Genomic DNA, 17,025 nt, shown 5'->3' with positions numbered 1-17,025 from the left:
TAAAAGGTAAAATGAATGCGGCGAAACATAGGAATGTCCTGGAGGACCATCTTATTTAGTCTGCAAGAGAACTACAGCTTGGGAGAATATTTATTTTCCAGCAAGACAATGACCCTGAAGTATACAGCAAAAGCTGCACAGAAATGGTTGAAAGACAACAAGATGAATTTTCTGGAGTATTCGAGTCAAAGCCCGGACCTCAATCCAACAGAGAATTTTTGGTGGAGTTGAAAAGGGATGTTCATACCTGATCCCTGTGCAACCTGACAAAGTTTGAGCAGTTTTGCAAAGAATAATGGAGTAAAATTGTTCTTGTCCAGATGTGCAAGCCTGATATTCACATAGACTCAGTACTGCGATTGCAATCAAAGGTGCTTCTACTTAGTACTGACTTGAAGATGAATATTTATTGAGTCACTTATTTTACATTAAATATTTTTATTTAACTGACATTACTTTTTAGAAATCTGTTTTTAATTTGTCATTGAAGAGGTGTTTTGTTAATAATAATTTTTGCCAAAGGCCAAAATATATTGACCATGATTGATTTATAAATTCAGTTAAAGCTTCCAGTATCCTAGGGGGTGAATTTTTTTTTACCATTAAGTCATTGATACGTCATTGTGTTCAGTCACATGTAGTTGTGATTCAAAGGCAGCTTTCAATACAGTGTTTGCCTCCTGAGACTCCCTTTTCCCGCACTCTGTTAGATGTAGAGGGTCTCCCATGGGAGGTGAATACGTGAACAGGCATGTGAGGAAGATATCAGGGCAGCCTATATGGATATTTTCTGGAAATTTTCAGGAATTAATGTGTGAAAGGCTGAAGAATGAAAGAGGATTTTGATAAAATATGTATCTAAAGTGTGTTGTTGTCTTCCTTGGCCTTGTGTAAATGCCAAGATATTTTCTCTGGTGTTGATTCACATTTAAAAACTCCAGTTTTTACGTGTCTCATGAGTCTCATAAAAATCCTAAAACTGAGTCAAATGCAGAAACATACAAGTACAAACATACATTTGTCCCTTGCTTTTATATAAATCCTGTCTCTAGTAATACTAAATTAAGCAGACAAAAAGGCTAGGCCACCAGTGACACAGAAAAAAAGCTAGAAATGGAGAGACATAATAAAAAAGTGGCTCTCTTCCCACTGCTTTCGCTCAGGCCTTTTGCTGCACGTTGTTGGGTGCCCGTGAGCATGTAGGCGTACGTTTGTGAGTCTACAGTTGTGCTTTTCTTTGCCTTTTGTGTGTGCTTTAGGGCACAAGCGAGGTCACCGAAAGGGAATACAGCAGCAGCAGAGAAGAGGTGAGCTGTCTGAGCATGAGCCGAGCGTCTGCTGGCAAGCTGCTTTGGAGCAGACAGCAGCTCTGAGGTGCCGTCAATAAAAAAAGGCCCACAGAAGTACAGGCAAGAAAGTGACAGGGTCAGAATGAGAGCGAGACAGAGAAAGAAGAAGGGAGGGATGAGAGAATAGAGAGTAACAGGGGAGTTACTTCTCTCAAAGGGCAGCAGAGCTCAGCCCACTTAGTTTGCATGACATGTCTTTTAAGAAGAAACCTGAGACTTGGGTAATTCTAACTATTCTGCACAGTATAGATATAAGAGCGCATCTCCTAGCCTCTTTGGCTTTCAATTCAGTAACATTTCTACAGGGTTCCTCAGTGGAAGCGGCCGTCTCACTGACATTAAGAAAAATCAATCTCTCTCGTTCCGCTTGGCGATGGAGCAGAACGATGGCGCTGGACCTCAGTGGGCACGTGGGAGTTTCCTTCACACAGGGTCGATGCCTGGGTGGCAAGATGCCCGCTGTGTGTCATCCCACTTAGTAAGGATGGTAGGAGGGATCAATGAAGAGAAAGAAAAGAAGGAGATAGGGATCTTAAGAGGGCAGACAGACAGTGTCCAACTCATTACAGGATGACCTCTTCACACCAGTCACCTGGCAACAGGGAGGTAAATAGAGCCTGGGCTGAGGTGGGGGGCAGAGCAGAGGGGGGTCTGCAGAGAATGTCACAGTACAGGGACAAACTGTGCAGAGAGGGTTCATCGCTGTATTCACACAGCTGGCAGTTTCCTCTAACTTTGACCTCAGCGTGGGAAGCTTAAATGCTTCTATGAAAAGTTAACTTTGGTTGTAGAAGTTTATACTTTGAATAAACAGAGAGAAACAGGAGAAAATGTTTTAATTTTACTGTTTCTTATGACATTAACAACTGAAAAGCGGTATTAATTTCATCAACTAAAACTATGGCTTAAAATGTTTGTTGTCTACCTTTTTCTATGAGGAAGACAAGACTAAGACAAGCTATAATGAAAATTTAGTTTAGTTTTTTTATGATCTTTGTGATGTGAGGCTTGCCTGCAGTTGCTCAGCCATGGAAAACCTATTCCATAAAGCTCCTGCTGCACAGTTTTTGTGCTTACATTAATGTCAGTGTAAGTTCAGCGGAGCGTTGGTGGGATAGCTGAAGAGGGACAGGAAATACGGGAAGAGAGTGGGGTAAGATATGAACCAAACTGCACAGGGACCAGGAATCAATTCTGCGACTATGGCGTTGAGAGCTATGCAAATGGGCGCCTGCTCTACTCACTGAGCTGAAATGACACCACCCTGATTTTACAGGATTTTCCACTCTGTGGCTGAGTTGCTGTTGCTCCTAAACGCTTCCACTTTCTAATGATATCACTTATAGTTGACCGTGAACATCGAGCAGGGATGAAATTTCACAAACCATCTTTTTGCAAAGGTGGCATCCATCACAGTACCACACTTGAAGTCACTGATCTGTTCAGAACGACCCATTTTATATCACAAATGTTTGCAAATGAAGACTGCATGGCTAGGTGCTTGATTTTATACACTTATACACTTTTATACACTTTTATACACTTGGTTTTGATTCTGATTGAAACACCTGAATTCAGTAATTAACAGGTGTGGACAAATATTTTTGTCCATATTGTGTGCCACTACATCTATATAATAAAGGATGACTTTAGCTTTGAAAACTGTTGGAAATATTTATGGTTAATTCAGTTATTAATCATAAAAAAAAATATATAGGCTATATAACATAGGAGCCATCACTCTTTAATCGATGAAGACATTTCAGTGTAAAATGTAAAAAATTGCGCCTTTGAGTCATCGGCCATTAGAGGAACTTTATCCTCATCTGTGACTACTGTGAAATAAATCTCAGGATGAAAGAAATCACACAGCAGCTGTTGTTTTGGCATAAATAAATGAAGAATGCAGCAGGCGGTACGAAGTCTAAAAAGAAAAGAATTGACTTTGACATGAAACAAATAACTTAACATTAGATCAAAAAGGTTATGTAATGCAGTCTGCATAAATTATGAAGCTACATTCATTTTCTAGCAACTGACACTTCAAATTTCTTTTAAGCAGCCTTGTTTTTAATGTGTTAGAGTTTTTCCCTTGTTCTTTATTTACTATGCCACTCAATGTAATTAGTTTTCTTCCCACTCCCACCATGAAAAATTAGAAAACAAAAAAACTGACAAATGGAAAAGCATTGCATCATGTAATCTTTTACACAACAGAAGAACAAAAGACAATGAATCATTTTATTTTGAATTTGGCTGCTGTTATAAAGATTTTTAATGGGAAATAGCTCAAATGAGAAATGTAATTAAAAAGGGGTTTTCTTCATGCTGAACCCTTCCTTAATTAGCAGCTAATTGTAGATGTGTCACTACATTTTATTGTTTTGTTTTTATCATCTTAAGCTTTTTGGCTCAGTACAATGTTATAATTTACCCTGTTAGGGAGAATAAAGGGGGCATTTGGTGCCCTTTAATGTACCTGACAATCTGGTGGATGAAGTGGTCGGGGTCCTGAGCAGCAAACACAGTCAGCGTGGTCCCTGCCGGTACGCCCTCCTCAAAGCGAATCATCTTCGGGTTGACGGGGAAGACGGGCGGCTCATTCACATCCTGCACCGAGATGGTGACTCCGGCTGTGGACTGAAGTGAGGACTGGATGCCGCTGGCCAGGTGGGCCTGGTTGGACACCACCACAGTCAGCATGAAGGCACGATTCATCTCAAAATCCACCGGCTGGATGAGCACAGATGAGAGGAGAGACAGACAGGGAGAGAAAGAAGGGTGCAGAGTGATGAGGATGGGAGGAAAAGGAGCGACGCTGATTGCAAGATTGGTTCTAACTGAGTTTCAATTTGAGAAATGACATACAATTCAGAGAAAACAATGTGAGAGCAAAGGACGCAGCCATCAACATCTGGCACTTCAGCGCAGGTGGACTCAAGGCCTCCCATAAAGGGGGATAAAGGGGAGGGCTTCCTGGGGCCCAGCCAAACTGGGAGCCCATGGAGATCAGCAAAAACATGGTCCATTATAAAGTTAACTATGACAACAATATTTCATTTTTAACCTATATAATAACCACTCTTACCAAAGCAACAAATATTTTCTTTCTTTCTTTATGCCTTAGTAAATAACCTTTTCAAAATGTTAAACCTCTCATTTTCTTTTTTTAAATACCTTTGGTAATGTTAACAGTGTGGATAGGCACATTAAACTAAACCATTTGGAAAGAAAAGCAAGGCCCCAAAGATAAGCCAGGATATGCACAAATGTATGGATGCCAGGAAATATAGGAGAAACTGAGACAACTTTAAGAAAAAAGTTGTGACCAAAAGACAGAAAAAGGTGAAAAGTGGCAAAAAACATGGCAAAATTTAAAAAGGGGCAAAATTTAAAGGGGCAAAAATTGGAATAGGAAGTTTCAAAAATGGGTTTAAAGTGACAACAGAAGTGGCTAAAAATGTTTTAAAGGAATTGAAAATGGGTTAAAAGTGGTAAAAGTGGGTTTAAATGGGAACAACGGATATAACAGGTAGTGAAAAGCAATTAAAGGGACAAAAATGTGAATAAAAAGTTTTGGAGGGGGATTTAAAGTGGTAAAAATGAGTTTTCAGAGGCAAAAACATGCTGAAATGGCTTAAATAGGCTCAAAATGGGCAGGAACCACAGTGCAAAGGGGTTTAATGGTGGCAAAAATGGGTGGTAAGTTGATATGATATTATAAATATTATAAGATATGAGATTATAAAGTTCAGCAATAGGTTTAGTGGCAAAACTGGGTCAAAACTTGCAACAGAAGTTGCAAAATTGGCTTTTAGAGAATTGAAAATGGGTTTCAATGGCAAAAATGGACAAAACAGGTAGTGAAAACTGATTAAAAGCGGCAAATGTGGCTAAAGAAGTTTTGAAAAGGGTATAAAATGGCAAAAATTGTTTAAAAAATGGCAAGAAGAGGATGAATGCTAACCTGACACACCAGATGGATTTGTTTCACTCATCCATCTGGGAAAGCTTTAATAGGAAATTTTTGAGAAAAGGCAGAGGATTTGAAAAAAAAAACTCGGAGCGTGATTGGATGAATGTTTTGTCTGTCACATCTCTACGGGCCAATCAGAACAACATAACTCTTTCACTTAATAAAAGTTGGATACCAGTCATCAGAGAGTGTGCAGATTCTGCTTTACCTTGACCACTGTGAGCATGCCCTCGTTGGTGATGGGGTTGGTGCGGATGGTGAAGTGTCCAGAGGGGTCTCCGCTGACGATGCGGTACACGGCGTTCCAATTTGGACTGTGGGGTTGATCCCTGTCCACCACGGTCAGGTTTGTCACCACCACGTTCACCTTGTTCTCCGGCACCTCTCCTGAAAACTGCAGAGTGGGGGCAGGGAACGGAGAAGATGGAGAAGATCACATTAGGCTGATGTTGCTCCAGCAGCACGCTAACGAATGTTAATAGGCTGATTTATTGAGATTCACTTTTGCTTGTGCAATCATCAATCATTGGGCATTTTCTGTAATTGTTCTTATGAAAACAAACTGCTTTTAGTGTCACCCCATGATGCTCATTACATTGAAACATGAAGAGAAAGAAGCTAAACGAATGGGGGACAAATTAGTGGGATGGGAAAGGAAGGAGAAAGGGAACATATTGGTTTAAAAGTGGATAATAGAGAATCATATCTTCCATTATGCTAATGCTGTCCCTCATTCCCTTCTACATATGAAACTCTTTATTTTAACTAATAGATTTGTTCAATTAACTGTTTACTCATTTAAATGAGATTCTGTGCATTCACCAAATCTGAGTCTTAATAAGCAATTAGATAAGTACTGTAATTAAAGCTGCAGTAGGAATAATCTTTGACTAATGATCTTCATTATTTTGCAATCTCAAACAACTCCCCTCTGAAGTAACCGTGGAGGAAAGTCTAGGACAGCTGCAGAGTCTGAAGAAGCCAGTTTCACAGAGCAGAGGGATACATGTCCTCCTCTACTGGGCTTTGTCTGGCACTCAAAGGTAGACACACACAGGCGTCTCCACACTAAAAGCTCTTATTGTCAGAAGATAATCCGTATTTCCTCTTGTGAAGTGTTAACTTGTTTATGGTGAGTGTCTGCCAGCTGCTGTTCACTTTAATGGCCTCATCATCGTGGGATTGAAGCAGTGTCCAAACCACTCACTTCCTCTCTTCTCATTCTCCCCCCTCCCTCCTTGCCCCGTCTTTCTCCTATTCCCTGCAGTATGACCACGCTGATAAGCACAAAACAAATTAAATATGCACTCTCAGTCCCTGCAGCGTGGGCTCCTCCATTTCATTTTCACCTCGAGCTTTAGCACAAACCTCCCCCAGCTTGTTGGGCCAAATGGAATACGCTCTCTCAAAGGCCGGCACAAGGGTGCCGAGGGGAGGACGCTTCTAAAATGGCCACTTTCTTCAAAATGCAATATGGATCCATTGATAAAACCACAGCAGACACAGAGTCTGAGTTTCTGAGGGGTTGTGTTGTTGCAGAAAAGCAGGAAAAAGGAACGGGAATGATCAGATTCGGTAACTGTCAAACAAGATCTCAATCTGCCCTGCCAGTGAGAATAAAAAACCAAAGAGACAAACAGAAAAAGAGACATAATTAGATGGAGCATTTACAAAAGGTTTTGTTGGTGCTGTAGATTCTGTTTTTATCAGCTTTTAGAAAGAAACTAGAGTTTTTTTTTTCAGACTTCAACAAGGACATAATTCAGAGCAAAACCTTCAAAGAATGTGAGTTTGTTAAGCCAAGAGGATGAACAGATTCAAGAAAAAACCTCCCTCAAAGAAAGCTGTGTTGATTGCGAACAGGATTTTTATACTAAATATTGTTATTGCCGTGTTTTAATCATTTTTATTAATATTATCTTTATTACTTCCTGTTTTATTTTGTACTTTTTACACACCTTGGTCTCTGGCCTGACATGTTCCCACCTGCTGTGCATTAGCCCCGCTCTGATTAGCCACACCTGTGCCTCGTTATCTCCTGATTGTCTGTGGTTAATCCCAGTGTTTCCTTCCTCATGTTTCCTGTCTGTTGGGTTTGTCCTTTAATTCTTGTGGTCTAGCTTTCACTTGTTTGAAACCTCATATATGTTTTAAATATATATATATATATATATATATATATATATATATATATATATATATATATATATATATATTTTTTTTTTTGTTTTGTTTTGTTTTGATCTAGTCCACACATAGACTAACCTGACATGCCAGATGGATTTGTTTCACACATCTATCTGGAAAACCTTCGACATGCAGGCTGTGTCTGAAATCACTTCCTATTGACTACATAGTGCACTATATAGTGAATACGCCATTTTGTAGTGGTGTCCAATTCTGAGTGAGCATTGTTATTCACTATATAGGGCACTCATTCTATCCCATAATGCACTGTGAAAAGTAGTGAACAACCGATGGTCACTAGTCCAGCAATATTTACCATAATGCATCGCGATTGCTGCTCTATAACATAATGAACGAACAAGAGGAGCACAGGAACATACATAAAAACTTTTTTAAATGCTTTTTTGTTCGTTGGTTTTACCAAATCTGTAAGAAAATAATAAGGATTCAAAACAGTAACTTTTTCCCTATGATGATTACAAGACATGATACCGTCATCTTAATGCAAAAATAAGTGATAATACACACAAAAAAAATTATATTGTTTTGTCACTATAGACACAACTTTTTAATCTATTAGTATATTTATGTTTTGGGAAAATACATTATATTTGTATCAGTTTTCATTGAAATTCCACTGTTAATTTCAATCCTCAGCCGTTGTTGAGAAAATTTACGAGCCGTTGCTGCTAAACAATTTAATTGTGAGACGGCCATGATGTCATCGCCCGGGCCGGAGTAGTGTCCGAAATCCTTTTTGTGTTTTGCAGTTGAGTCCACTACATAGTCCACTATATGCTGCTCACTATAGAGTGGATAGGGAGTAGGGAATGAGTGTGTGGTTTGGGACACAGCCACAGTGTTTGGGAAAGGGCAGAGCCTTTGAAAAAAAAAAAACAAAACTTGGAGGGTGATTGGATGAACGTTCTGTTTGTCACATCATTACGGGCCAATCAGAGCAACAAAACACATCACATCGTTGCCACTACCGAGAAAAAAACTCCATAGAGAACAGCCTAACGCAAACCATGGTGACTGCAGACATGTAAACACATGACTTTTGTCATTTTTGAAAAGAAAACAACTCCCTGCTGTTCTTTGTTCTTCTTTTAACGAAGCAATGTAGTCAAGTTTTGATAAAACTGGCACTTTAGCATCATCCGCGCTAATGTCTTCCGCCATAACAGCACTGGCATCTTGTTGCTACTTGCATACGTCACAACTCTGCCACGCCCAAAAGTACTGCCCCTCGTCACTGATTGGTCTTGTCACTTTCTAAGCGGGCCCAAACGGTTCAGATGGGAGCTTTGCAAGATGGATTCGCCAGTGAGAAACAAAGAAACGGGTGTATCCATCTGCTTTGCAAGGTTACACATAGACATAGCTTGTTTTTTTTTTTCCACAGAGGGTTTTTTTGTGCTTGTCCTTTCATACACATGCAAACAGCATGTTAGGACACTGAAAATGCACTTTTTGGAAAACTACTTCCAGTGTGGAGATTTTTTTTAATATTTATTTTTGAGAACTCTACTTGGGATGTCATCACGTTTGTTTCAGCAGCCTGGTAGGCTTAGCCAAACTCGTGCTTGTGTAATCATTGCCAACTGGACTTTACACATGTTCCCACTATGTTGATGAACATAGATGGACTCCACAGCTCACTGCTGCTTCATACAACACTTCAAAGACAAAAATCCCACCACAGTGACTTTGGACTAGATTTGGGTTGCTGGGACATCTTTGAAAATGACACGGTCATTGCAGAGGAACAGGGAGAAAAATTTTCTTCATTGCTGCCTGTAAGTGATCTGTTTCTGTCCTGCTGCTCCTGAGGAGGACAGACAATTGCTGACATGACGTTCTCTCCACAGTCATAGTTCATTTTTGTGTTTTCCACACAGGAAAGTGTTTTTGAGAATGGCTTACCAGACATGCCAAACAGACTGTTTCTCATAGCAGTTGCATTGATAATAGGGCTTCAGGAAAACAATCTGATTGTGAGATTTTTCACCCAGCATTGTGATTGTGGTTAATTTTTCTTTTTTTTTTTCATCTTTTGTGTTTTTCAAGAAACATAAGCAATAACTCATTATATGTTATGACCAACACAATATTAGACTAACTGAATTAAGGCTGAAAGTTTAAAAACAAATCCAATCATTATTATCTTGACTCATACTGCAAATTCAATTTGAATTTTTGTGGTCAAATGTATGTTAGTCTCATTTTGACAAATTAAAATACACAAAAATGAGTAAAGCAGGATTTTTGTAAGCTATTCTAAGAAAAATGATACTCGAGTGATGCATGATGTGCAGGGCATTAAATCTCTGCTGCAAAAACAAATTTAAACTGTTTTTTGACACATTTCAGGTGAAAACAATATTGCACCTTCAGCCATTTGAAAATTGCAGTAGGACATATTGTGAATTGATGAAAATTCTGATTAATTGTCCAGTCCTAATGTATATATTTCAAATTCATTTGGGAATCTCCCATGCAAAACCTTTGGAGAGGGCAGAACTTTCGAAAAATTCTCGGAAGGTGATTGGACGAACATTCTGTCCATCACAGTCATCAGTGCCAATCAGAGTGACAAGACCAAATGAGGCAGTAGGTAGAACAGCTCTGGTAAGTATCCTTAGCTCGACAAGTTAGCGCCTCTGTAGTTTAGTGACGGTGGAGCTTGTTGGTAGATAAAACTCATGCCAAGGCCAGTTGGGAGAGGTGCAAATATCTTCTCCACCACGTGAAGTTTTTAGTGTGGCTCTTTGCCCCTGTTTCAATAAAGAATGTGGCCTATAGCTACATCAAACATCCAGTGGCAGCAGCCATTACAAATTAGTTTACAGTACAACTCAATCCAGCTCGTTACTATCACAGACTCATGCCAAAGCAGGCCAGTCAGGTTTGGGAGTATAGGCCATATCCTGTACTGCTCCTGATGGCCATCATCCAGGCCTGCACCAGGCCCATGCCTTATCTCTCCAGGTATCCTCCCAGCTGCCCCTTCCGCGATGCACGCTGTCACCCCTGGCATCTAGACATGCACATCGGGTCCTGGGCGCCTAGGCCCAGGACCCGATGACACCTGGGTGCCTAGGAGAGCACGCCAGGTGCCCTTGAAAGCACAGTATCAAGCAGCTGACCCTTCCTATCCTCGCTCTCCTAAACATGCTGGCTAGAGAACGCATGGTCTTGCCAATGATACCCAAAGTCCAAGTCTGCAGTTGGTGTCAGTGTTATGTAGGTGAACTGCTCTACAATTTCTGGCTCTCACCACTCACAGTCAAAGATTTGATGACAGCATCCAAGGCATCCCCAAATGCCTGAAACTTTATTTTGGCCCAGGAGACATGCATTTCCAACGCTTCAGCCTCCTCACTCAGCAAGTTAAGAGCCCCATCAAGGACATCTACAGCCTTTGCAAGAATCACAGCATCATCAGAAAAATCAAGATCAGTGATCTGGACATCGTCAAACACTGACACTCCACAGTCCACTGCCTCTGTTACCTGCCCCATTGTCCAGTCCATACAGGTACTGAAGAGTGGAGGGAAAGCAGGTCGGGAGAAGCAAAAACATAATTTCCGTCATGAAAAGCTTTCAGGGCTGTTCTTTGCTCTTTATTTAATAAAGTCATGTCCAGTTCTGATAAAACTGTCACTATACTATAGCTAGGTCTGAGCTAACTCTACACCAGTGGCAGCCGTTGTTACTGGTTTCCACTACGACTAAACCCAGTGGTAGCTACCTCCTTGCTCCTCAAATGATGCTGACTGGTCTAGTCTGTTTTTAGACCTGGCACAGTCGTTTCAGACTGGAGCTTTGTAAGATGTATTTGCTTGATGACAGACTTGGAATCTGGTCAATCCATCTGCTTTGCAAGGTTATGTGTGGACAGGATTTTTTTTTTGAAAATGGAGAAGGAAAAACACCTGACTACGTAACTAGGCCTTCGTTGAGTTTTGTTTGTTGCCTTGATTACTTTTGTGTGTATTTACCTTTTTGGACTTGTGTCAACACTTTGATCATTGCAATTTATTGGGTTAAAATATTCCTTTAAATAAATGACCTATGATCCATGATTTGATCCATGTTCTGTTCAAATTGTCAGGCCTGAATCCAGCAATAAATCAGAGATAATTTGCAAGTAACTTTGCAAGCAGCCAATCGCAGCAACTCTGTGACTGCATGGGAGATACATGGGGCTTTCTCTCTGCAACATTCAAGTTTCAAACAAGCATCTTGTTCCATGTGACTCATGTCAAGAGCTCTCTGTCTCTGTCCTCACCACAGTTGTGCAGAGAGCAAAACTGCTTTTTTGGGATGTATACTGATCCCCTGTCAGTGTTTCTGTCCTTATTCCAACATAACTAGCTAAGTAGGGCAGTCACAGTGGCATCGGTTGGTGTGCATCCCATAGACACAGTCAGCAACGAGAGGAAAACCAAGAAAATGTCACATCTGTTTGAGGGGGAAACAAGCCATTAACCTCAATGAAGTCATACTCGTTGTGACCAGACCACATGTTTATGTGAGCTACATGCCTATATCTCTCTTTTTTTCTCACCTTAGCTTATATAAAAATGGACAGAGGGGGGCTTTTGTTGCTTTCACGTTCAGTTTTCATTTGTGAAAATAAAAGAAAAGTCTTCTCTAATATATAAAAAACACAATCAGGCAAAATGCAGAGTGCAGGGTGAGCTGGGGTCAGGAACATTTCAGAGCACACAGGTGCAGAGGGTCTTTTTTATTCATCAGATATGTTTGAAGGCTGACACCAAACAAACCCGGCCTGTACAGATTCATGGATCATTCTGATCATCTAAACAGTCCATAGTCACGACTAGCCTTCAAACATCTGCAGTGAAACAGCAGACATTATTGGTGCTGTGGAGCTGTACAGACCCCAAATTATGTTAGAAAATAAACCTGCCTCTCTGTGCACTGCCCAGCAGGGGAAATCTACAACCTTCTTACTGAAAATTGACTCAGCAAATGAAAATGTTCCATTTTAGACCACAGCGCTCTGGCTAAACAAGACTAAATGAGCTCTTCTTTCCCCTTATGGGGCTCTGAAAACAACACAGAATGGTTATGACAACATTACATATGAATAAATGCAACAAAAGCAGACTCCTACTAATATCAGACCAAATTCAGTCTCCTTAGCCCGGCTGTTATACTGCAGTAAAGATGATGCTACAGACAACGGGAACCGACTCTCACTGTCTTTCCCAAACCATACAGACTATCAAGAGGCTTTTTCTAGCAGCACAAATCAAAGTCAAAGAGTGGGAAGCAGAGGAAAGTGGTGGATGGCACTCTGACTCTTTTAGGTGTTTAAAGCTGCAGCTCTACAGGTGAATCACAAAAAGCACTCAGCCTTCATTTAGATCTGTGCACCGGCGAGGCTAAGTCCAGACTTTTGACCTTACAAGTCCTCAGAGAAACTCTCCAGCCTGCAATCCTATTTCAGTGAATGAAACCTCCTGGGAAACTTAAGGAGGTGTATGATACACTTGATTAGTTTGCTTGATGAGATAGCTTGTGGACAGTGGCAATCTGTTGTCTTCTGGTTATCTTCTAATGAAGAACATAGCACTCACATGGTGGATCCAGGCTCATGTGTTGATATGAATAATGCATTTGTTTTTTTTCTTTTATAAATGAGAGTCTATATATCAGCTTGGTTTACGCCCCCACAAGCAATTCCACTTAATTAGCCTGCTTATGTTTTCTCTATGCCTCCCATAGAGCAATGAATTCTTCATGCACAAATAATTACTGAAGCACTCAGAGTTGAGTTGAATTCGTGGGATGCAAAACAAAAAGTAGAGATTGACAACGCAGTGGAAAAACATTACGTGGAGAGGGTTGTTTTTGTTTTTGTCAAAGTAAGGGGTATGCAACAATGCCATATCTTTATTCATTTTATTATCTACTATGAGTGAGTCATGCAGAAAAATATGGTGAAATGCTCCTTTACAGCTTAGGCATTTTCTCAGGAGGTTATGTGGTCCAAAGAGATGAGAAAGGCTTACTAGAACATGCCACATACATGCATGTCAAGGGCTTTATACATGTTTTTGAGTCTATTGAAGCGCAGGATGTCCATTGTCCTGAGTAGCAGGGTGAAAAAGTCAAGCGCAGAAGGGAGCGCAGAGCATTTCTGAGCCGGTTTGCTCTGTGAGCCCCCCCCCAACAGCTGGGGAGCTCTTATCAGAGCACGCGGCTGGAACTTCACTGGCACGCATGCCGCAGACGGACCCGCCGAGGAGACGGGGATCACAGTGTGTGACGCTGACATACTGCTGCTTCTGCCACTGAGCTGCAGACGGCATCTGTCTCTCTTTGGGATCTCAAAAATCCGAGCATTGACGCAAAGACGGGCTACGGCATCTTATCCCGCTCTGATCAGGAAAGTTTTGTGTTGGGGAAAATACAGAAGCAACAACATAAAAGAGTGTTTTTTGTTAAGTTTCTGTCTGTTCAACCATAACTTTTTCCTCAAGCCTCACTTTAAAAAGAAAAACCTCCCTACTTGACCACAAACACTACAACAGTAAAGTGTATTGTAGCGTGACTTCCTGTCAGACCAATGTGAAGGTATCAGGGGCCAGGGCCAGATGTGTGTAGACAAACCCGGGCCACTAGAGGCCCTGCTGGCACGGAAAACAAGAAAAAAATGGAGGAGAGAAAGAGATCATCTCTTCTCACTGGTCACTTTATTAGGTACACATGTTCAACTGCTCATTAATGCAACAATGAGCCACTTGCATGGCAGCAACGAATGTTTAAGCCATACAGACATGAACTACACCAATGGTTTTAGAATTTTTTTGGCCTGGGCACACCTGCCGTCAAGTCAAAATCATATTCAAATCCATTAAGGATCTTCAACTCATATCACAGTGACTGTTTTTCAGGGGTCATCAACTACATTTGCATGTAGGCCAGATTTCATCTTTTAAATAAAATAAAAAAATAATTCTGAGATCAGCCACAAAGGGTCAATTGAGATCTTTTAGCTATGTTTCTGGGGCTGTCTTTGAGTTTTGATGCTAACATTTGTGCTGTCATTGGTGCACACTGGTGCTCAGTAAACAGGTCTTTAGATTTTGTAGCAGAAAAGCACCCTCAAACAGCCTGAAGTGAAAGGCTAACACAGAAAACTGCAGAAGTAATTAGGACTAGCATGATAAATATGTGTTTATTATGCATCATATTCTTTAATAATGGTTGACAGGTGTTTCTGTAGAAAGAGATCAATTTGTTTTTTTTAAGATTTATTTTTGGGCATTTCATGCACTTTTTAGATAGAGGAAGGACAGAGACATGCGGCAAAGAGCCACAGATCAGATTCAAATCCAGGCAGCCCATGTACATGGGTAGTGCCTTATACCACTTGACTATCTGCGCACCCAGAAATATATCAAATTTGAAGTTATTCCTAAAGCTGCTTCAATATTAATTAGTTGGGAGGGACCACAGATACTCTTTATACCATGACCTGCCATAGGCTGCGTTTCCATTACCCTTAGAAATATGCAAAATCTAAATAGAGCAATAAAAAACTGGTAATAGAAACACCTAAATTTTGAAAAACTTCTCAGATATAGCTAAAAAGTGTTTATGCCCTCATGAGGAGGTTTTTCAGACGTTTCGATATATAAGTATATCGCAAAAGTGTAATCAAAACACTTTTTATGCATTTACAAGTCATGGGATGTGACGTACAGTGTCACATGACCAGTTCACTCTGAGACAACATGGCGCGGTACGTTTGGACAGAAGTGGAGACGAGACTTTTCTTAACATCATACTTATACCCTTATACATGGCTGTAGCGGATTCAAGCAAGATGAGATTTTACAAGAATTGTGAGCCTCATTCCCTAAACCTGCCTTAAATGGAAACACATTCAAAGCGCAATTGTACTTAGTTGAAATTTAAGAAATATTGCTTTTATTTTGTAAAAAACTGTAATGGAAACGCAGCTATATTCTCCTACTCAGATTTTATGAATTTTATGATTTTGGATTGGTCTAAGAGATAGTTCAAATCCCAGTCAGGTCCTTAACTTTGGATAAAAGAGTAACATCAGGAGTGCCGCAACCATTTCCTGAGAGGGGTGTGGTCAGGGGCGGAGTCAGACAGCTCATTTACATTTTTGCGACTGGATAGCTCATTGGTTTACATTGCTGACCGTGGTGTGGGAGGTTGGAGCTCAAATCCGCCAGGTACACCAGTCCCAGTTGCAAGTCACTCTGGATAAAAGCATCTGATAAATGGCATTGTAAACTGTAGTAATCTTTTGGGGGCTGTATGGGAAGCTTTGGGGGTCCTGATTGGGTCAACAGTTGATGATCACCACAAAAGTTGTTAGAATAATATTTAATATGTTTGCACAAATCTCCAAGGCACACCTAGACTTGCCCTGTGCCATGCAAACCATTTGAGAACCAATGTTCTAGAACATAGGTTTCCAACCAGGGGGGAGCACCAAAGATCTTAGGGGGCCTCTACTCTGAGGCTGCCAAAATTAGATTTGCAAATATTGACTAAAACCATGACAAAGCAAGGAAAAATGTTTGGGAAACTCTAGTCTAGATGATCTGAAGTTAACGCCGAGCATCAAAAAATTTAAAAAAAGATGTTCCTGTTTGTCTCAACTTTTTCTATGTTCTTCCTTATCCTCCATCAGTCTCAGCTGTTTTATATGCTTTCCTTTCATCTCAATGTCCTCTGAAGACAAATAATATTTTAGCAGCTTTTGTATGACTGTTATCTGTCGCAGGGACCAGGTAATATGTTTTCTAATATTCATGATGTTTGTTTTTTCACAGGGACCAGATGATATATGCTCTTATATTAATGATTGTTGTCTCTCAGAGAGGTGAGATTATATTCTTTTTTAATAAGAGGCCGTCTCCACCTGTGAAAAATCTACCTAAGAAGCACAAGGTGGCTCTCTTATGTGGCATTCAATAAGAAACAGGGAAAATGCCAGATACAGGGTCAACACTGACGTGCGACTTTCCTTCTATGTGGCTGCATATGAAGGTGAGAGAGGGTGCCTGGTGCTCACTCTACCACTTTGGCTGCTGAAAAGTCTGTATCATCCTTCACCTGGACATTTCTTATCTATAGGACAGCTGTGTACTCACCGTTCTGACCGTCAGCTCTGGGGGATTGTCGTTGATGTCAGTGATGCTGATAAGCGCTGTGGCCGTGTTGGACAAACCAAAGTTCAAGTTGCCCTCCATGTCTGTGGCCTGGACAATGATGGTGTACTGAGACACTTTCTGTGGGAGGAGAAGAGAGGAAACACTCAGGGAATGGTATATCAAATAGCATGTCCTCAAAAAGGCGATGTAGAGACAGAGGGGGTTATGGGAGTGAACACAGGGGAGACAACGATAACCAACAACGAGCAACCCTGTAAACTGGTGACTTTCAGCTGAGTGCGTCTGTGTATGTGTTTGCATTAGTTCAGTGTTTACTAAA

At 40.7% G+C, this 17,025-nt stretch overlaps 1 protein-coding gene across 2 annotated transcripts in view; it reads right to left on the bottom strand.

The window, feature by feature from the left end:
* Positions 1-17,025, bottom strand: part of cdh4 (cadherin 4, type 1, R-cadherin (retinal)) — a 374,266-nt gene that overhangs the window by 22,596 nt on the left and 334,645 nt on the right. For both annotated transcript variants that reach the window (XM_041783129.1, XM_041783130.1), the window contains exons 9-11: positions 16,686-16,823; positions 5,534-5,719; positions 3,829-4,082 (exon numbers count right to left, since the gene is read on the bottom strand). In XM_041783129.1, coding sequence (XP_041639063.1) covers positions 3,829-4,082; positions 5,534-5,719; positions 16,686-16,823 — 578 coding nt within the window. The remainder of the gene's footprint in view (positions 1-3,828; positions 4,083-5,533; positions 5,720-16,685; positions 16,824-17,025) is intronic.

Source organism: Cheilinus undulatus, linkage group 3 (assembly GCF_018320785.1).
Source record: "Cheilinus undulatus linkage group 3, ASM1832078v1, whole genome shotgun sequence".
In the NCBI taxonomy this organism is placed as follows: Eukaryota; Metazoa; Chordata; class Actinopteri; order Labriformes; family Labridae; genus Cheilinus; species Cheilinus undulatus.
This window is presented reverse-complemented; position numbering and strand designations above follow the sequence as displayed.